This window comes from Engystomops pustulosus, chromosome 6, assembly GCF_040894005.1.
Source record: "Engystomops pustulosus chromosome 6, aEngPut4.maternal, whole genome shotgun sequence".
NCBI classification, from domain to species: domain Eukaryota; kingdom Metazoa; phylum Chordata; class Amphibia; order Anura; family Leptodactylidae; genus Engystomops; species Engystomops pustulosus.
Genome location: NC_092416.1, coordinates 80,349,469 through 80,372,265, shown reverse-complemented (window position 1 = coordinate 80,372,265; position 22,797 = coordinate 80,349,469). Strand labels below are relative to the sequence as shown.

General features: G+C 43.9%; 1 protein-coding gene across 4 annotated transcripts in view; it reads right to left on the bottom strand.

Moving 5' to 3' along the window:
* LOC140135349 (protein CEPU-1-like) overlaps positions 1–18,609 on the bottom strand; it is a 581,520-nt gene extending 562,911 nt beyond the window's left edge. For 3 of the 4 annotated variants that reach the window (XM_072156737.1, XM_072156738.1, XM_072156739.1), the window contains exon 1: positions 18,067–18,609. In XM_072156737.1, the coding sequence (XP_072012838.1) occupies positions 18,067–18,151 (85 nt within the window). In that variant the 5' untranslated portion in view covers positions 18,152–18,609. The remainder of the gene's footprint in view (positions 1–18,066) is intronic. The other variant, XM_072156740.1, reaches the window with a different exon arrangement.
* Between the last annotated feature and the right edge of the window lie 4,188 nt (positions 18,610–22,797).

Here is a 22,797-nt window from a genome sequence, read left to right as displayed (position 1 = left end):
TGGAAGAGATTGTCATCTATAAGGTACTAGATGCCACTAATGACTTCCAGAACCTGTAGTCAGTCACACAGTGTCAGTAAGCTGTCTGTTGGGATGTTAATTGTTAGTAAAGTTTTCAGTATTTACTGAACAGGGAGCAGGGGGGGGGCAGCATTTTAATAATATTCGCCTCAGGCAGCAAATATGCTAGAATCGGCCCTGGTTTCATAATGCATAAAAACAAATGGTACATTTCCTTTAAGAGGCTTATAAACATTAACCCCTTCAGGACTTATTGTGGGCTCAAAGGACACAGCCAATTTTCCAAATCTTCTCTGTGTCATGCTTAAACATATTCAGGGGATTTTGAAATTGTTTTCTTGTGACACGTTTACTTCAATTTTGGATGATATCTTTTGTGTTTAGCTATGAAAAAAATGGAAAATATTCTCTATTTTCAAAATTCTCTACTTTTGAAGCAGGTACCACCACACCACCCAATCATTAAAGGAGTATTCCCACGAAGACAAGATTCTTAAATGTACTCAGGATAACAAGATAACACATTCTCTAGTTCACTGTTATTAACAAAAATAGAGCATTTCACAGATATAAGTCCAACCTGCCTCTATCAGTCCTGCTGTACACAACTTCAGTTGCCCCTAGACATGACATGTAACTTCTAACTTAGGGTTGGGGAAGCCATCTTGGATTTCTGTGTGACGGTCGTGGAGGTGAGTTTCTCTCTCTCTGCTCCCTGCACTCCAGACCCGCCCCCTGCAGTCTAGGATGGAGCTCACACTGATACACAGGCACTGACTTCCTGCCGGCAGCAGCAGAGGAGAACTACAAGCTACAGGCAGATAAGTTCTTTATGGAGGGTAGAAGGCACAGCAGAACTTTGCTATTTTGGAATAGCAGAGATGTGGGAGAGCTGACTGTAGGAGAGCTGACTGTGACATTGTGTGTAATAGGCATCTCATGGATTTCATCATCTCTGATCTGTCTCATCTCTCTTTCTACGTGTCAGATACTAGTACAATGTTCAGAAGCCAGATGAAAGTGTATATAAACCTGGACCCTGATAATCTAACCATACTGTCAGCACACAGCACTAGAGGGATCATAATGTGTCTGCTTAGAGAGTCCCCGCCTACACCCTTAAATCTTACACTGACCATCACTTAGTGATAGGAGCTAAAACTGCAATAACACTGAGTAAAATTGTGAAGTAAATGGTAAAAATTCTCTTTATTGTGTTAACATCACTAGCGGGTTGAGATTTGAGAATTTTCTTTCATGGGAAAACCCCTTTAACTTACATTTCCCAAATGCCGCCTTTATGTTGGCATTTATTTTTAAGAATCCACTTATTTTTCTAGAATGTGATGAGGCTTAGAGTTTCGGGTGGAAATTTTGGGGAAAATTACCAAAACCTGTATTTAGAGGGACCTAATCAACCTTCATTTGACTGAGAGAGGCCTAAATAATAGAAATAATCCATAAATTAGGAGTTTTATATGGGTTAAAAGAAAATAGAGGTGCAATCCAGAACATTTTTTGGACAATACATTCATTAAAAACATTAACAATGAATTAACATTGACAAAAGGAAAAAGGCTCCACAAAGTTTCATACCCAAAATATCCCATATTTGGTGGTAAAATGTACGGTCACACGGCAAGGCATATAATAAGTGCCATTTAGAGCAGATTTGCAATGTCACATTATACAGGCTTTTCTAATTTGGATATATAGGGGCTTAGTTTTTTGCCACATGAAATGCAGTTTTCAGGTACATAAATTTATTAACTCTTTCTTGGTGGAGAAAGTTAAAATCATGAATTTCATCATAAAATGATACATTATTTTTATTCAATGGGTCAGCGCCATAATGGAAATACCGTATATACTCATGTAAAGGCCGAATTTTTCAGCACAAAAAAAGGTGCTGTGCAGACGCATGCACAGACAGTTTATAGGCAGACCTCTGGGCTGCCCTGAAGAGCATCGGATTCCCTGGTAAGCAACACACGGAGTCTGATCCCTAGGGAGAAGCCTCTTACTGGCCACAGTAATGCCTGACCACACAGTCTAATGGGTTAGCACCCACAATCTGAGACAAGCACGGTATACTATGCTCACTTTAATAGATATATACTGTGTCCCCTATTAGATATACTGTAAATATACAATGACCCTTCTATTATTTATACACCATAACCGCCCTATAATATATACACTATGACCCCTCTGTTATATATACTTGCCCCTCTATAAAATAATAAAATCAATGACCTCCCCGATGGGTCCTTGACCTCCTCCAGCGATTCCCAGCTTATGTGGACTAGGGCGCTCTCATTATTAATACAGATCGCAGAGCCTGGGTCCCATTGGGGGGGATGAGCAGAGGCTTTTGATTTTAGTATAATTTGGAGTAGGTGGAGGGTGGATGCTGGTGCCATTCCACCTGCTCCAACAGGTTGGCACCCTCAGGTGGTCGTACATCCTGTCTGGTGGTAGAAACAGCGCTTGCCAGCATTCCAGCTTTATTGAAAATACAGATGCAATACAATTTAGCTGGAGATACATATTGCCTACTTCCTTAAGTTGTGCAAACATAACAGATATAAGTTAACTAATCCCATCAATATTAGTAGGGTCAGCCTACCAGCTAATGCATACTGAAGCCTCTCCTGATGGCAGATATCAAATGAGATAAGGATTAAACAGTTCTGATCAGGAAGAGCTAAGCTGCTATCAAAGGACAGCAGCTTAATTTTGTCTTCCTACTTAGAATAGCTGAGACAAGCATGCATTAATAAATGCATTGTTAATGGGTAGAGGCTTTTCACACAAGGCTTTAACGGGTTAAATTACTCCAATATTAGGAACATTTGTCAAAGAAGATCTATGGAAAGCTGTTTACACTTCCAAGGTACAGTATAGTAAAGCTCCATCCATCAGCAGTGATGATTGGCCAATTAGATGTAGCTAAAAATTTACATAGCCATGTCTGTATAGGTCTGAGCCGAGCTTCAACAGAGTTAGTTCAATTGTCTAAAATCTCTTGATTTGCTAAAGCATTAAAATTTTCTTCACTGGAACCAAGGGATCTAGAACTATCTCTGAAAAAACTGTAGTACTCCTCCACTGCCAAACTTTACATTTGGTACAATGCATTCAAATAGGAAGTGTTCCCCTGGTATTCGTCTAGCCTTGTCCATCAGGGTACTAGAAAAAGAAGCATTACCTGTCAGTCCACAGAACACGGGTGCCTTCTCCACCTGATTCTTGCCATGGTAATTGGCCATGCAAAGCTTGAAAGCAGTTGCGTGACATTGAAAGCCTGCCATGAAGCTCCACACACAGGTTTGTGCAAATGGCAATGGAGCTTAGACGACATTCAGCGACCCAGTTCTGTTACGATTTGTGGTCTGAACCTGGTCGCTAAGTTTCTATGGTTCATATAATACCACTCAAAGTTGATTGAGGAATAACCATCCTATTAAGCTCTGATCCTTTTGTAAATATAGGGGCACATTTACTAAAAACAGTGCAGTTATGCAGTTTGCCTGTGTAGTGTGCAGAGGGCGCCAGATTCATGATTTGTGGCGCCTGTTCTTCATGAATCTGAAGGGTTTTTTGATGCACCTTTAATATAGGGCATGCAACACATTTCTGTCCGAATCTGCATGATAAATGTGGCGCACGGTCCATGTGAAGAATAGTACAACCGTGACACAAAAGGGTCGCGTGCAAGACACATGTGGAGCGGGCACTTCTTAAAAACATGTACAAACAGTTTGTACATAAAAGAATGTACAAAGTCCACCAAAAAACTGGCATAAGGACCTTAGTTCATGTATCAGATAGTTTTTATTTCCGCCTTCACACTTTCTTGTGTTCCAAATGAGGTACGATGCAAGTAGATGAGGTTTGAGGGTAAATATAATTACCATATTTTTCGTCCAGTTTTTAGTCCAGTGCGCCTTATATATGAACCGTACTTACAGACAACAGCTGCCTTGAACTGTGCACAGGTCTGCCACCTGCTAGTCATTCATCCTTATAATCAGATGCGCTCCCCTCTCCATAGAGAGCCATTACGTGAATATGGGCGTGTGCTACGGTACAGGAAGAACACGGCTTAATTAAAATGTTTGAAAGGGGCCCTAATCTTCTAATATGTTTTAACCTCTTATCATCCACACCTGCTTTAGGCCTCAAAAACTACATCTGAAATACTGAACATGGGATCACACCCTCAAAATGTTTTTTCCATGGGATAGGTCATTAGTTGTTAATACGTGAGACAACTAGCTCCCCATTAATCATTTGCTATGTACCATGGTTGGAGCCAGAAAAACCCAGCTTTGCCTATACTGTAGCAGCCTTCCAGTTATCAGTCTTCCACTAACCACAAGAACGGTGTTTCCTCAAAAGGATGGATTGGCAAATCATTCCCTACAGCACGGCTGGGACTGAGCACTGTACTGTACTTTATTATCATCTCCATTCCAGGAGATGAATGGTGCAGCAGAGCAAATGTTTAACCTCCTATTATTAGTGGCAATGGCACCCCATTTTGGCTGATTTGGAGGGACTCACCAGTCAGATCCCTACTGAACAGAATGCTTTTGTTTCTGGTGCTTATTTATCCCAGGGGAACATTTTCATCTGTTTTATTCTTATCAATAATAAAAACAAATAATCTACAAAAAGTGATTACACTGTGATGTGCCAAGGTCTCTAAATGACCTGACGGTGAAACCTTAGAATAATTCGTAATTATGGTACTTACACCCAGTAAATCTATCATAAATTAAAGAAATTGTAGGAGATGCTATTTATGTCAATATAACATTAATTCTTCCCTGCTGCTGGCACAGCTGCCATCTACATTCATCCTCTCCAGTCACTTAGTGTCATCTGCAAATGACCAGGCTTTGCATCAATGTGCTGTTTAACCCCTTTTGTACCAGGTTGGTGCCCCCTGCGTTGTGCTGCTCCAGTGAACAACCTGGGTTAATGTCTTCTACAGGCAGTGACCTGCGAGCTGACCCCAGAGGGCTGACAACACGTCCTCCCTGCAATGAAGCATGTCCATAAATTACTGCTCGCTCTTTTATGGTGACAGCACAGTCAGTATATATTCACCTAATGTACTTCACATGATATATTGGACAGAATGCATTATTCTACTTGGAAATGTTGCTTCTATGACAGTTTAGAATTGATCCTTTACTGATTAAAGTCATTTTAAATACAGTTGTAATAGGAAAAAAAAAACAATTCAGGGATAAACATTCTATGTAATGTAGGTATAAAAATGTAAAATACGAAACCTTAAAGAGGACCTGTCACTTGTAAAAACTGCACTAGGAACTGCTTATGTCATCATGTGACATTTTAGGCTGCCCAGTCTGGGAGGTGGAAGCTTGTGACCAGGCGAAGTGGTGGCCATAAATACAAAACTAAAGATGCAGAGATGAATTTATCACAGTTTGTATGCCTGAAAACTGGCGCAAAAGCCATGAATTAGTGGCAATTAGTGGCAGAGCGGGACTTCTCCAAGACTTCCGGCACGGAGCGAGACTTCTCAGCCTTCTACATTGGCTGGGCAGGCAGGTCAGACCTGGCGTTGAAGTGCCCCGGCAGCACACAGCATCACTGCGCTACCGCCCGCCTGCATTTATCAGGAGGCCTGAGCCTCCTGATAGATGCAGTAAGTGCCGGGGGGCAAGGCACCATCGCAGTTATAGCAAATTTTGCACTTAGATTTGGATCTTTTTGTTACTTTTCTAAGGTTCACACCAGGTAAAAGTCTTTTTGTAATATAGTATTACACTCTGACTGGTTGTATCTTTATCCTGTTTGTGTGCTTTGTCTAATTGTACCATTATTTATGCTTATATCTAGAATATATCTAAATAATATCTAAATAAAAATGTAGATATAAAATTAAAAACAAATAAATAAAAGAATATGTATTTAAAAAAAAAAATAGAATGGGAGTCAAAGTTTGGTATTTTGTTATCTGTCGCAGCTTTTATTTTGCGGTGGAGGAGTCAGGTGGAAGGTGCAGGCAAGTTATTGGTGGATTAATTTAACTTATAGAGGATGTAAAAGCTCATGGTGGTCAACAGCCTGAGCTTTGGAAGTGGCCAGCCTCAAAGCTCTGGTAATGGTAAAAGCAGCCAGGGGCGGGCACGGTGGTGAAGCACACAATGGATAATCTTCACTAGGGTCATTGGTGCCCTTAAAGTGTACTGGCTCTGCTAGAATGGCAGCCAGAGCGTGCCGCCCCCCTTTGTTGATGTGTGGCCGGGTGCTGTATGTCAGGCAGCTTTAGATTGGGGTATTGGGGAATCCCACTCCTAGCATGTCACCTGACTCCTCCTCTGATTGTTTTATTCCTGTGATTCAAATAAAGCTGTGGCCATTTCACCCATTACTTTATGTGGTTGCGTATTTTTTCCATACACCGTGATTTTCTCTTGTCTAAACTGTTTTAAAATAAAGTGGGGGTCCATCCCATATCCACACGTCATGCATACAGCAGTGCCTGGCAGGTGCATTGACATCATCACAATGCACCTGCTGGGTGCTGGTGAAAACACACGCTGTAGAGAAGGAGGCTTGACTGTTGAGGAGGAACAAGGAACGTGAGTAGCTAAAGTTTTGTTTTTTTATGCAACTAAAGAGGGGCCATAGAGAACGAGGCCATAAAAAGAGGGAGAATAGTGAAGGGGGGCACAATAAGAGGTAGCGCAGAGAAGGGACACCATGGGAGAGAGAGCAGTGAAGGGGGGAAAGTAAGAAAAAGAGCAGTAAAGGGGGCACAATGGAATCGGGAGCAGAGAAGGGGGTGCACAACGGAATTGGAAGCAGAGAAGGGGGGCACAATGGAATTGGGAGCAGAGAAGGGAAGCACAATGATAGAGGAGGGAGAATGGGGCATTGTACATTTTAAAATGTGAGCAAGCCACAAAATATGGGGCATTGTACAGTGTAAGGGCCATTAATCTAAGTATTATACTGTTTGGGAAGTATAAAGGGCTGGGCAAAGGGCGAGGTTTATTACGCAAAAAAAAAAAATATGATGATGGCTAGCCCTAACATATGCTAGATATGGCTGTATACCTCTTTCTTGATAATAGAAATAGTCTATTTCTCGAAGTCAAGTGTATGTAACACATGTATACTAGTATTTATATTCTGGCTTGATATTTACCATACATTGTAGTGTCTTTTGTGACCTTTCATGGCACTTTTTAGATACTATATTATATATATTCTCCCTTTGATTTTCTGGGATGACTATATGTACAGCACCGCTGTGGCTCAGCACACATTTTTTTAAACTGATGATAAATCATGTTTGGATCTTTTTGTAGCAAATATTGAGTAACTGGCTTGATTTTTGTAAGTAGGGGTTTATAATGTGCTCTGCCTGGTTGTACCAATATAGATGCGCTCTCCCTGGTTGTCACATTATATATGCGTTATGACTGGTTTCACCTTTGTATATGGACTTTAGGTCACATCTACCATCAGCAAATTGATTGTAGCTGTCCTTGAAACTTATACAAACTACTTTATGTGATGTTTTATGCTAGATACTGCTATAATGTATAACTTTGGGAAGCCTGAAGTATGGGAGATGAGGGCATGACAGATAAAACAATTTAGTGAAAGTGGTGGTGATAAACTGGTCATGCCCTAATACATGCCTGTGCTTAACATGAAAGACATGGAATATATAACAAATGTCCCCCTATGTGTCATTAGTGGAAGCAAATGAAACTATGCAACAGATTAAGTATTAGTTTTATCCACTATGAAGGACCTTTATAAAGTCTCTAAACAAAAAACTATCTGTTGCCTAAAACAACCAGTTAAAGTGAAGCTTTCAGTTCCTGTAATGCTCTTGAAAACGGAAGCTGTGATGTAATTGGTTGCTACGAGAAACAAAAACAGTCTTAATAAATCTGTCTTTTTTAACCTCAACTGACTATTGGGGGCTATATCAGAGTCCCTCCATACTTTAATTTTATAAGCTGTTACACTGTGCAGGAATATGTCTCACACTCCTACTGCTCCCTCGGACCTTCCTCCTCCCTATACCTGCAGTAATCTCACAGGAGGGGAAAGTGGTCTGCCCAGTGAAGCTACAGCACTTAGGGGCTTTGATAACACTCCACAGAGCGCTTCTGCCGCATAATTTTAAAAGTTGATTTAAGAAGTAAGGTGGCCTTGGATAACTAATATAATATTACCCCAATCACAGTGCTTGGATCTATGAGTAATTGTCCCTGGTTTATCATGCTGGATTTTGATGGTAGATTTGATTTATAAGGATGCTTGTGACTGTGAACAAGTCCCCACACCAACAGGACTCAACTTTAGGTTCGGTTTACACATTCAGGTTCTTGATGTTTTTGAAATATATGTGATGATGTGATTTGAAGGGCATTTGTCAACAGATTTGTCCAGTCTTGACCTAATAAAGAACCCTTTGTACGTCTATTAAGAGAGACTGGCACATTGCATTACATAAGTAGATTATAATATTGGTGGCTTGGACAATCGACTGGGGCCTGATACTACTATGGGGCCATTACCACCCAAACCATCCACCTAGTTGTGTATTAAACATGTATGTAGATATATTTAAGGAAAGGGACTACAGCCCTAAACACAACATACATTGTACTACTATTTTCATACTATGTATATTGTCTTATCCTGCATAAATGGGCAGAGCACATGGCTACTACTTTTATCCTGCATATATAGGTACCGCACATTACTACTACTCTTATCCTGTATTTATGGGAACTGCACAAAACCTCTACTATTCACATACATATGTGCCACAGCGTAGTACAACTACTTCTCTTACAGTGTACATATGGGCAGTGCCCAGCATTAATAAACTTTCTATGGAGATATTGGTACTGCACAGAACTACTACTTTTTCCTGCATACATGGGCACAATACAACCAATCTTGGTATCTAAGTAATGCTGAACTCCTAACATAAAATTAGACTAGTGTAGAAGCTGATCGATCACGTGACGGGATGACGTGAGAGCACGCCGCTCCGCCTCCCGACGTCCGTGGCACAGAGACGCCGATCTGATGTGAGCGCTCCGGCGCTGTAGCGTTTGCTGCCCGATTTGTCGATCCCGCCTCGCCCAGGTTCAGAGCACCGGACGAACTACCTGCTGTTTCTATACTAGGTGCCCAGGAGTGTGCAGGAGTGTGATCCCTGACCAGACCCCGCCGCAGGTCGTTGTTCCGTGGGAGTCCCGGGAGTCGAGCAGTGGAGCGACCGCGAGTGTCTGGAGCAGTGGGACCAGGTGCTGCCTCAAGGCTTCAGGTGTGCAACGGGGGACGGAAGGGCCTCTCAAGCCGGCATAGGAGCGGGGGAAGGAGCGCCCTGGGTTGTTTGTTTGGTTGTGTGCTTCGCTCCCTGGAGGGACCTCTTGAACACTGGTGCCCTGCCGTGGCCAGGCATCAGCTACGAGATTGGACCATTGAGGAGTACGCACCGACTCAAGACTCAGGATGGCCTCTCTAATGAACCGCCGAGCTACCTGGTGATCAACATCCATCTGAAACGGTAACACCTTGGTTCCCTATTGTCAACTAGCATCATATGCATAATCTGCCAGAGCTTTGTAAGACGTTTATTTACTAACTACCGCTCAAGACAATCTCTAATTTTACTAATCCGCCCAGGCCGGGGCTCAACCCTGATTTTGTCACATCTGACTAACATCTTTCTTCCAAGTTACGCTATAATGTCATTGTTTTTGCTTAGACCTAAGCGACACTGCACGCTTTACTAACTCTTTGCGTCTGGGACGCTTTTTGCTTAGACCTAAGCTACATTGCACATTTTACTAATTACTTGTTTCCGGGACGCCTTGCTGAGAGACTCTAAATTAAGTAGTGACCCTAGCACCAGGGAAATACCCATCTGGACTGATACGGATTATAAAGCAAATTTTGATAAGCTTTTCTTTCTTTCTCCAGGTCCAACTTTGTAAAATTTTTGCCGATTTACAGCACATACTCTCTTTGGCTGACGTTTTGTATTTGTATATGGTATTTGGTAATTTTGCCAGAACCTTTAATGCTGTCATTCTTTAACTTAGGCTTAAGATAGGTCTGGTCTGGATTTTAGGGTTTGCCCCACTAATACCCTTCTTCTAAGCTATATTAAAGAGCAGACCTATCCAATCTCTGACAAAGCAATTGTGAGCGCTAATTTGTGCTGATTTTGGCCTCATCGCAGGTAAAATCTATAGTTTGTTTTCAGGGTGCTTTGCCTTGTGGTATTAATCCAGCTAATCCCATTTTTATCTTAACACCAAGATAATAATCTACTAACCGGCTCTGGTCTAAAACGCAAAACTTACTAACACTCTGCTTTAAGGTTTATCTATTAGGAATTATGCTGTAGAATTGGATTTTCTGAATTGTTGGTCTCCTGCATACGGGGTTAGAATAAGCGGTGTAGGTCACTCCATTCCATCATGCCTCCAAAAAAGCCAGAAAGGAAGTCAGGGGGGTTAGATAAAATTTGGAAGGCCTCCCCAACAAAAAACAGACAAATCAGTAAGGAAGATTCTCACCCCCCAACCTCCAATAATACAGGGGCTAATTGCCCAGGTAATGAAGACCTCAACCCCGCAAACAAGTATATTCTGGCTCAGATTCTTGCTACGGTTCAAGAAACTAAACATTGGCAAGAGAGGTCAGTTTTCTTTGTTTTTATGTTTTTTTTTTTTGAATGGAGAAGGTAACAAGAGTTCTGTGCTGGAACATTAGGGGCCTGAGTGATAGGAAAAGAAGATGCACAATATTTGATGTAATAAATAAACACCAGCCTGTTAGAGACCCACTTGACTCCAGAACTAGGATGTAGAATAAAAAAACGATGGGCTTCATGGGAATTTCACGCATATGGGGGTAGTTATTAAAAGGGTGTCTCGGTTCTGATTCATTTTAGTATAGACTTTAAATTAATTGATAAAAAAGTTGATAGCGAAGGTATGTTTATATTTCTACATTGTATACTGAACGGAATTGAGTACGTCCTGGCATTTATGTACATCCCCCCCCCCCCCTCCTCGTTAAGGGTTCTTTCGGAATTCATCCGTTTTATCAAGGATAAAAGCTGCAGTAGAATCTTGATTATGGGGGACTTGAACATGGTCCTTGACCCTAATCTTGATCGCCTTAAACTTTTGGGTGTAACAAAAATAAACCCTAACGAGGGGATAAAATTGAGGAATTTCTGTCAGGACATGGGTTTACAGGACATATGGAGAGCAAAATATGGGGAAAAAAGAGCTTTCTCCTGTCATAACAAATCCTGTAATACTCTATCCAGAATAGATCACGGGTTGGCCAACTCGCAGGTAGTGAGGAACATTTCCAGAATGACATATGAACCCATAGTGATCTCTGACCATGCTCCAGTACTAGTCACGCTGGGGGAACCATCATTTAGTAGGCGAAAGTTTAAACTAAACCCCCATTGGCTAACGGTTCTTGAACCTAGTCTGGATTTAAAAACATCTGTGATTTCTGGGACAGGAACTTTAACACCGCCAGCACTCTTGCAGTTTGGGATACGCTAAAATTATTTATTAAGTCTACTCTCTCTCACGCTATCAATGTTAAAAAGAAAGAATTTAGTAGGAAGGAGTCATCTAAGAATTTAGGATACCCTGGAGATAATATTCATATTCAGGCCTACAAACTGTTCTTTGCAGGACAGCGTAACTTCACGGAAAAGGGGAAACCAGGTAAACTCTTAGCCAACATGATTAATAACAATAAACAAGGGAACAGGAGTATCTCAGTTATCAGAGGGCAGAGAGGACAAATATGCAGAGAGCAATATGAGATACATCAAGAATTTAAACTCTTTTACCAGCATCTCTATGAGTCTGCTGGGGACAAAGACCGAATGGGAGATATTAAAAGATATCTGCAAGATATTAATTTTCTGTGTTTGACCGAGAATCAGGTAGAAACACTGAACTCCCCGATTACGCTGAAGGAGCTGGAAGAGACAATTGACTCCTGCAGTGCCGATCCCGCCCCAGGTCCAGATGGCCTCCCCTTTAGTTTATATAGGAGATATAAGGAAGTATTGGCCCCAATGTTGTTAAAGGAAACCTACCATTTCAAATGGTAGGTTTAAGCTGTAAACACCGAGCACCAGCTCAGGGTGAGCTGGTGCCGGTGCTTAGTTTCGTTAGTGTTAAAACCGCGGTATCGCGGTTTTAACACTTTTTAAACTTTATAGCAGTTTATGCTATAAAGTTTAAAAAGTGTTAAAACCGCGATACCGCGGTTTTAACACTAACGAAACTAAGCACCGGCACCAGCTCACCCTGAGCTGGTGCTCGGTGTTTACAGCTTAAACCTACCATTTGAAATGGTAGGTTTCCTTTAACTACAATGCAAGAAATTTACAGAAGGGGGAAAGTTACGGACTCAATGTCCGAAGCTATCATCATTCTTATCCCAAAAAAAGATAAGGATCTGCTAGACCCAGGATCATTCAGACCCATTTCGCTGATCAATACCGATGCTAAAATTATAGCAAAAGTGTTGGCCAGACGACTTAAGAATGTAATTGCCAGTATTATTCATGAGGACCAGAGGGGGTTTGTCCCGGGTAGGAATGTGAGCGACTGTCTGAATAGACTGTTTGTTTCTATAGAGAAAGGTGAAGGGGACCTCCGCTCGATCCTGTCATTGGATGCGGTTAAAGCCTTTGACAGGGTCGAGTGGGGGTTCCTATGGGAAGTAATGGACAAATTTGGGGTTGGAGCAGAGTTTGTGAATTGGGTAAAGTGCCTATACAACTCCCCAAAAGCTAGGATAGGTATCGATGGCAGTGAGTCGGAGTGCTTCCCTCTTAGCAGGGGTACGAGACAGGGCTGCCCCCTCTCCCCCCTCCTCATTTTTATTGAACCTCTTGCCATCAAAATAAGGGCCCATGTTGGTATAAGAGGAGGGGGAAGCGGAGGACTAGAGGACAAGTTGAGTCTCTATGCGGACGACATCCTGCTGTGTCTGCGAGACTCTCCTTTGTCAATAGCCAATGCAGTAAACACAGTGACAGAATTTGGTCAGCTTTCGGGCTTAGAGATTAACTGGAGTAAATCAGGTCTGATGCCCCTGGACAGGAATAAGATAGAAGATTTAGAACTTGGAATTAAAATGAGTTGCCAGGACTCATTGAAATACCTCGGGACTCTGATCTCAGCAAAAGTGCAAGAATATCAACTATTAAATTTGAAACCCTTAATTAACTCAGTTAGAAGTAGGGTCCATACCTGGTGCAAACTACCTCTCTCCTTCGCGGACAGAATCGCCCTTCGCGGACAGAATCGCCCTTATAAAAAAGTTTCCTTTACATTTTCTTCTTTTATACATCATTAACCTTATACAGTATACTAAAACACCCTCCCCCCACCCTTTCCCTTCCACCCCCTTGGCAAGAGAGAGAAAAAAAAAAATAAATAAGAGAAGAGAAGAGGAGAACCTATTTCCAGTTACTCCAGGTCTCAGTCCATTTCCCCCTGGATCCACTGTCCATTGTCAGAATGAATTTGTTCATATCTTTTAATCTTCTGTGTAAGAGCGGACCAATGATCCACCTTAGGAATCCTGCTGCTCCCCCATTCTCGAACAATAAGAACCTTCGCTATTGTCATGAGCTTTAGTACCAATGACCTCTCCTTTTGATCCACTTTATCGCAAGTCCTAAACAGTCCCATAACTACCACACTAATCGAGGGGGTCAGGGGCGTCTCTAAGGTTTTATTTATCTGCAGATATACTTCGTCCCAGAAGCCTTTAAAGGGGTATTCCCATCAGGGCATTTACATTTAATTAAATTCATTTGCCATATGTAAACATTTCTTCAATTGGATGTTAATAAAAAGAATGTTCCTGTGTGAAGATAATTTCTTATAAATGTAGTCATGTTGTCCCTTAGAAACGAGATGGCTTCCTCGGATACGACCACGTCACACTCTGGCAGCGGTGGCCAGACATGTGCTATATGTCCTGCTGGACCACCAGGATTCAGCAATCATTACCACAGGACGGATGTGGGTCATGTAGTAACTTCCGGACATTTTATATACAAAAACAATTTGTTTCTTTGTGCAATCCCTCCAGCAGAGGTGGCCGTATCCGAGGAAGCTATCTCATTTCTAAGGGACAACATGACTACATTTATGAGAAATTATCTTCACACAGGAACATTTTTTTTAATAACATCTAAATGAAGAAATGTTTATGTATGGCAGATTAAGGAAACTGAATGTGAATGCCCAGACGAGAATACCCCTTTAAGTCTGGGGCACGCTCCAAATTGTATGAAGGAAGTCAGCCTCCTCTATTCCACATTTGAAACATTTAGATGAACTCTTCACTTTCATCTTGTATAACACATCTGGAGAGTAGTATAGTCTAAACAATATCTTTACCTGGATAGCTCTGTGATTTTCACTAATAGATCCTACCTTCACATTCCTGTAAATCCCCTCCCACTTGTGTAGTGTTATCTGTCCTATCACATTTTCCTAACATTCTTGTGACTTGTGTCTAACCAGGGGCGTTACTAGGGTGGTAAAAGATCCGGGCATGGGCTCCAATGCATGTGTATCACACTTTCAGTAATGCCCCCTCCTGTACACAACCCCCTCACATGTGCTTGTGCCAATAACAACTTTACTGATGGTGTATACAGCTACAGAAACCACAGGAGAAACCCCTACTTTTTCCCTCCAGTGACTGCAGGTGACGCATCCTCCATCTTCTCCATTAGACATCACCACATGTTTTGTTCCTCATTGTCCCTACATCTTGGATAGTGTTATCCTGCTCCTGCCCCTAACAATCTCCCTCAAATACTGTAAGGCTTGCATTTAAACACCAGGAGCTAGAAACGTAAATGAGATCAAACCGAGGCCTGTTCTAGTGCCATGTGTGAACACGGCCCAAGAAATGTCCCCCACACAGCCCCCCAGTAACATTCCCCAAACAGATACCCCCAGTAACGTGCTACACACAGCCCCCCAGTAACGTGCCCCACACAGATACCCCCAGTAATGACCCCCATACAGCCACAAAGTAATGACCCCCATACATCTACCACCAGTAATGTCCGCCATACAACCTCCCCGAAATGTCCCCCATACAAACCCCTGGTATTGTTCCCCACAGCCTCCCAGTAATGTCCCCCACAGCTACCCCAGTAATGTGCCCCCACACAGCTACCCTCAATAGCTAATGTGTCCCCACACAGCTACCCCAGAAGCCAATGTGCCCCCACACAGCTACCCCCAGTAGGTAATGTGCCCCCACACAGCTACTTCCAATAGTTAATGTGCCCCCACACAGCTACTCCCAGTAGGTAATGTGCCCCCACACAGCTACTCCCAGTAGGTAATGTCCCCCACACAGCCCCCCCCAGTAGGTAATGTCCCCCACACAGCTACCCCAGTAGGTAATGTCCCCCACACAGCTACCCCAGTAGGTAATGTCCCCCACACAGCTACCCCCAGTAAGTAATGTGCCCCCACACAGCCCCCCAAAGTAGGTAATGTGCCCCCACACAGCCCCCCCAGTAGGTAATGTGCCCCCACACAGCCCCCCAGTAATGTCCTCACACAGCCTCCCCAGTAAGTAATGTGCCCCCACAATAGCTAATGTGCCCCCACACAGCCCCAGTAAGTATTGTGCCCCCACACAGCCCCCCCAATAAGTAATGTCCCCACACAGCCCCCCAGTAAGTAATGTGCCCCCACACAGCCCCACAGTAGCTAATGTCCCCCACACAGCTCCCCAGTAGCTAATGTCCCCCACACAGCCCCTCCCCAGTAAGTAATGTTCCCCCACAGCCCCCCCAGTAGGTAATGTTCCCCACACAGCTACCCCAGTAGGTAATGTGCCCCAACACAGCCCCCCCAGTAGGTAATGTGCCCCAACACAGCCCCCCCAGTAGGTAATGTGCCCCCACACAGCTACTCCCAGTAGGTAATGTGCCCCCACACAGCCCCCCAGTAGGTAATGTGCCCACACACCGCCCCCCAGTAGGTAATGTCCCCTACACAGCTACCCCCAGTAAGTAATGTGCCCCCACACAGCCCCCCAGTAGGTAATGTGCCCCCACACAGCCCCCCAGTAAGTAATGTCCCCCCACACAGCCCCCCAGTAAGTAATGTCCCCCCACACAGCCCCCCAGTAAGTAATGTCCCCCCACACAGCCCCCCAGTAAGTAATGTCACCCACACAGCCCCACAGTAAGTAAAGTGCCCCCACACAGCCCCCCCAGTAGGTAATGTGCCCCCACAGCCCCCCAGTAGCTAATGTGGCCCCACACAGTCCCCCCCTGTAGCTAATGTGCCCCCACACAGCCCCCCTATAGGTAATATCCCCCACACAGCCCCCCCAGTAAGTAATGTGCCCCCACACAGCCCCCCAGTAGGTAATGTCCGCCACACAGCTACCCCCAGTAAGTAATGTGCCCCCACACAGCCCCCAGTAAGTAATGTCCCCCCACACAGCCCCCCAGTAAGTAATGTCCCCCCACACAGCCCCCCAGTAAGTAATGTCCCCCACACAGCCCCACAGTAGGTAATGTCCCCTACACAGCTACCCCCAGTAAGTAATGTGCCCCCACACAGCCCCCCAGTAGGTAATGTGCCCCCACACAGCCCCCCAGTAAGTAATGTCCCCCACACAGCCCCCCAGTAAGTAATGTCCCCCCACACAGCCCCCCAGTAAGTAATGTCACCCACACAGCCCCACAGTAAGTAAAGTGCCCCCACACAGCCCCCCCAGTAGGTAATGTGCCCCCACAGCCCCCCAGTAGCTAATGTGGCCCCACACAGTCCCCCCCTGTAGCTAATGTGCCCCCACACAGCCCCCCCTATAGGTAATATCCCCCACACAGCCCCCCCAGTAAGTAATGTGCCCCCACACAGCCCCCCAGTAGGTAATGTCCGCCACACAGCTACCCCCAGTAAGTAATGTGCCCCCACACAGCCCCCAGTAAGTAATGTCCCCCACACAGCCCCCCAGTAAGTAATGTCCCCCCACACAGCCCCCCAGTAAGTAATGTCACCCACACAGCCCCACAGTAAGTAAAGTGCCCCCACACAGCCCCCCCAGTAGGTAATGTGCCCCCACAGCCCCCCAGTAGCTAATGTGACCCCACACAGTCCCCCCCTGTAGCTAATGTGCCCCCACACAGCCCCCCCCATAGGTAATGTTCCCCACACAGCCCCCCCAGTAGGTAATGTCCCCCACACAGCCCCCCCAGTAAGTAATGTCCCCCACACAGCCCCACTTACCTCAATGATACAGGTCTATGTGTTCACTGTGTGTTTCCCCGGCGTGTGTGTTTCACAGTATTATTCCTCCAGAAGCTGCAGCTCCTGATGGGGAAAGCAGTGACTGCACATATTCTCATAACGATCTGTGGAGATCGTGATGAGAGAGAGGAGGATGCGCAGGGGAGATCCGGGGCTCCAGCCAAAAGATCCGGGGCATGAGCTCCAGATCTTTTGACCTAGTGAAGCCCCTGCCAGTAATGCATCGCAGAGCCCCCTGAGTACAGACTGCTACACACACATTGCGATTACCAGCCACACACAGGACAGCACACAGCAACCAGAGACACGGCACCCAGTCCAGATCACATCACATCAGGGACTACCCAAGCCACAGGTTTTTCCCCAGATGCCAAACCCACAGGTTTGTCCACACATGGGTGAGTTTCAGAGGGCTCCGGGGCACAGCTGATGGCAGGGGCAAGCATTGCACACAACCAGGCAGTGATTTCACATACTAAATTGTGAGCCATGATATGTAAGGGGGCACACAGGATACAGCCCACCATACACAGGCTCAGTACAGACTGTTCAATCTTCTGTCATCTGTTAACCCATCACTCCCCTCATAATGACGCCGCAGGGAGCCGGACATATCGAGACATAAGAGGGGGCTGCAGCTCCCCGAGAAGATGCTCCCTACCTTGCAAGAAGCAGAGCGCAGTCATTCCACTGAGCAGGAACCAGGGGACGGAGCGAAGCATCCTTGCCCGCAGCATCTCCAGCATCTCCCGTTGGTAAGAGCAGTTCAGTTTCTGGGGTTCGGGGATCCAGTAATCCGGAGCGGCTGCAGCAAGAGCGCAGACTGGATACAAACAGTGCACCGCAAGCCAAGAACGCCCCTCTTCACGCCCCCTAAGCCCTGATTGGCTGATGCTGCCTGTAAATGACAGCTCCTGTCTGCTCACATCAAAAATGTTCCAAAGTGAAGAACGAAGGAGCAAAGAACTGCATGGGTTAAGGAGTTGACGGGACGTCCCTGGGTCCAAGAGTGCTAGAATCCTTGGTTGCTCAAGAGGGATAAGTGGTGGACCTGTAGGAGAGGGGTGCGCATCCTGCAGCAGGGGACCTGCATAGGACCACAGTGATGTCTGCAGCACGGGACGAGTCAGGCTAGGGATGGAGGAGATGCTAGAGGTAGCAGAGGCAGCACACAGGAGGGGATGGGGACTGAGCAGGGAGAAGTGCGCTTCTAAGCTACTGAGATGGCTGTCCCTGATAGCAGGAGGGGAGGAGGCACATGCTAATAGCAGGAGGGGAGGGGGCCTTGCAGCTTGTCAGCTATAGAGATGGCTGGAGTAGATGGGGGCAGCTTGTCGGCAGGGCACAGGTTGTTGCAGCAGGTGCCACAACTAAAATGAACGGCTCCTCATAGCAAACTTTTGGGTGCGGACCCCTACTCAGCATATGGTATTGTAAATCAATGTGTGAATATATTAAGCAATATGTATCAATTCCTCACAATTATCTAGATATCTGGTTGCTGTAATTAATTGTTAACTTCCAATGGATAGAAATCAGTGCATAATCATGTGATGTCACACAGGTGCACAGCTCATTACAGTAATCAGAGCTGTGTCTCCTAATGAGCTGTGCGTCACATGAATTCTATTTCCTGGAAGTAAGCAAAGAACAACTGCTAGAAAACCACGAGCACCTAAAGCAGAAGGATATTGAAAAATGTATACATTTTAATTATGCAAATAGCATTTAATTGATGAAAGTGGACAACTCCTTTCAAATATTTAACCCCTTAACGCCGAAGCCACTTTTCACCTTCCTGACACGGCCCATTTTTTCAAATCTGCCCTGTGTCACTATAAGTGGTTAACGCTTTAACATATCCAAGTGATTTTTAAATTGTTTTCTCGTAACACATTGTACTTCATGTTAGTTACAAAATTTTGGTGGTAGGTTTTGCATTTATTTATGAGAAAATCAGATATTTGGTGAAAATTTGGAAAAATTCTCAATTTTTGAAATTCAAAATGTTCTACTTTTTCCACACAGAGTCATAACACCAGAAAACGTAATAACTAACATTCACCAAATGTCTACTTTATACCTCCGTGTTTTTTTATACATACTATCATTTTTGTAATCTGTTATGAAGCTTTGAATGTTAGGTGCGATTTTTCACATTTTCATAAAAAAAGCTAAATCCTGCTATTGAGGGACCCTCTCAGGTTTGAAGTCACTTTGAGAGGCCTAAATAAAAGTAAAACCCCATTATAGAAACTACACCCCTCAACGTACGTAAAACAACTTTTATGAAGTTTGTTAACCCTTTAATTGTTTTACAGGGGTTAAAACAAAATCGGATTCAATTTTGAAATAATTTTTTTTTTTACTAAATGAATGTGTTTTTCATAAAATGTACAAATTCTCAGTGGATGAAATACCAAAACGCTCCACAAAATTTGATACCCAATCTCTCCCGTGTAGAATAATACCCCATACGTGGTGTTAACCTGCTGTATGGGCGCACGCCAGGGCATCGAAGGGGAGCTGCGCCATTCAGAGCAGATTATGCATTGTCACTTTATAATGGCTATACAATCTTTATTTTTTTGGCAATTTGGACATATAAGGGCTAATTTTTTGCGACATGAGATGCACTTTACAAATACTTCATTTTAGTGGGTCTGTAGCTTTTTGGTGACATTTTATTAACTCTTTAATGTATGGAGGAAAAGAAAATTGTCAATTTTGGGTTCTTTTTTTTGTATATTTTGGGGGTCGTACACCATACACTAAAAATACTATCATATTTTTATTCTATAGATCACTATGATTACGGTGATACCTCATTTATATAGTTTTTTATATATTTTACAATTTTACAGGAAAAAAAGAATTTAAAGAAAATCTCATTTGTTTTTGCATCGCCATCTTTTCGGAGATATAACTTTAATATTTTTTGGTTGACAGTGCTAGTTTAGGGCTTATTTTTTATGTGTTGAGTTGTCATTTTCAGTGGTGCACATAACTTTTTGATCACTATTTGGAACATTTTTGGGAAGGGATTTTATGAAAATTTACATGTTTCTGACTTATTGTACAGATTGTTACGGATGCGGCGATACCAAATATGTGGGGTATTTTAGTGATTTTAAGGTTTTTTCACTTTATTAGATATGTATAGGGAATGTTTGTGTTTATGGAACTTTAACTTTATTTAATTCATTCTTTTTATGCTCAGTGTGTCACAGCCGGGTCCAACCAGAAGATCTGCTTCCTGCCAGGAAGCAGATCGCGCAGCCCCGGGCACTGGCAGTCCAGGGGGGGTCCGATTCCAGCGAAATGCCCCTGACACGGCGCCGTCAGCGTGACCGCGGCGTGTTAGGGGTTAACACCCGCGATCAAAGAAATCTCCGATCGAGGGTGTTAGAGGTGGGTGTCGGCTATATATATCCATTCAGGAGCCGGCGCCAGAAGCTTGACGTACTATTCCTGCATTTTGCGGGAACGCACCTCCCGCCATGCAGTAATAGTACGTCAAATGTCGGGAAGGGGTTAAACAACATCAATACAAACAGAATATAAAAGTTAATAAGAAAAAAAAGTCTTATTACAAGTCAATCTTTGATACATCACTATGATGAAAGGAGTCCTATCGAGGACACTGTGGTCAGTTCATGAAACAGGACATCCGTGATTCACAAACTGACCACAATAGTGTCAGTCATATCAATAAAAGGAATAATTACATTAGAGATACTACAAATATGCATTACACACTTATATACAAGTACACACAACTGTATTATATACACTACACCAACTCCAATCCACAATTACAATAATGGGGGTAATTTACTAAAGGCCCGAATCGCGTTTTTACGGCGGGTTACCCAAATTTTTCTGTTTCACGCCGATTTTCCCTGAATTGCCTCAGGATTTTGGCGCACACGATCACATTGTGGCGCAACGGCGCCGGCATGCACGCAACGGAAATGGGGGGTGTGGCTGTAAGAAAACCCGACGGATTCGGATAAACCGCCGCATTTAAAAAAAAAAAGTGTCGCTGGACACGCGCTTACCTGCACTCGGACCGGCTTGGTGAAGTTCAGTGCATTCCGATGAACTTCAGCGTGTGGACGTCGGAGGAACTGCCTTAGTGAATCGCCGGAATACCCAAATCATCCACACAGAATGCGCCACTGGATCGCGACAGGACCAGGTAAGTAAATCTGCCCCAATGTGTATACACTTTATATTATAAGCACGTAAAGGAAACCTACCATCAAGAATACACTAGGATAACAAAATAATATATTCTCTAATTCAATGTTATTAACAAAAATACATAATTTCGCAGGTATAATTCCAACCTTTTTCTGTCAGTCCTGCTGTACACAATTTTGGTTGCCCCGGGACCCGACCCTGGATCTTCGGACTTTAGGGTTGGCAGAGATATTGTTCTGCTGCCTGAGGTTGATGGCACACGTGGCGTTTTGAACCCGAGGCCATTTTTAAACAGTCCGTTAAAAAACACATACGTTTTTTTGTCCGTTGTTATCTGTTTTCCAATTATCTCAATTAAGATAATTGGGAAAAATGGTCATAAACTGATGCGTTTTCAAAATTGCATGCATTTTAAGGACTTCTTTAAAACGGGTTCAAAATGCCACGGGTGCCTCCACCTTCACGCTGCACTGAGCTGAGCTCCTCTCTCCCTCTAGCCCCCATGCTTGAATTGCAGGAGAAAACACACGCACACGTACAGGGCCGGCGCTATGGGTAGGCAAAGTGGGCAATTGCCTCCTGAAAAGGGAGAATCTCTTCTTTCAAATGAATCTTGAATTTTGTTTCTAGGTGCCATGGATCCAGAGGTATTCAGGTTTAAAGGAAACCTACCATTTAGAATGGCAGGGGTATCGCGGTTTTAACACTTTTTAAACTCTAGACCAGAACAGGCTTCGGCGCTGCTTGCGCACGATCGTGCGTGCGCCTACATAGGAAATAGCGGATATGTTGCGCGCAGCGCCGAAGCCTCTCCTGCTCTAAAGTTTAAAAAGTGTTAAAACCGCGATACCGCGGTTTATAACACTAACGAAAGTAAATACCGGCACCAGCTCACCCTCATATAAAAGAGTAGACTTTTTTCTTTCATAGGAAAAAAGAAGTGAGGTTCTATGTATCACAGAGCCAGAGATACAACCCCCTGAATTGTAGCCCCCTCCAGATTCTACAGGATACAGGGAGAATTTGCTGCACCTCAGATAATGGAAATATTCACTTTATATGTTACTATGTTTTGAGAAGGGATAACATCACCTAATATTCATGTTTTTATCCCTTCTCTATACAGAACTATCTAAGAACACACTTTCTCTCTTATTGCCTTTTATTTTGTGACAGTTTTTTTGTT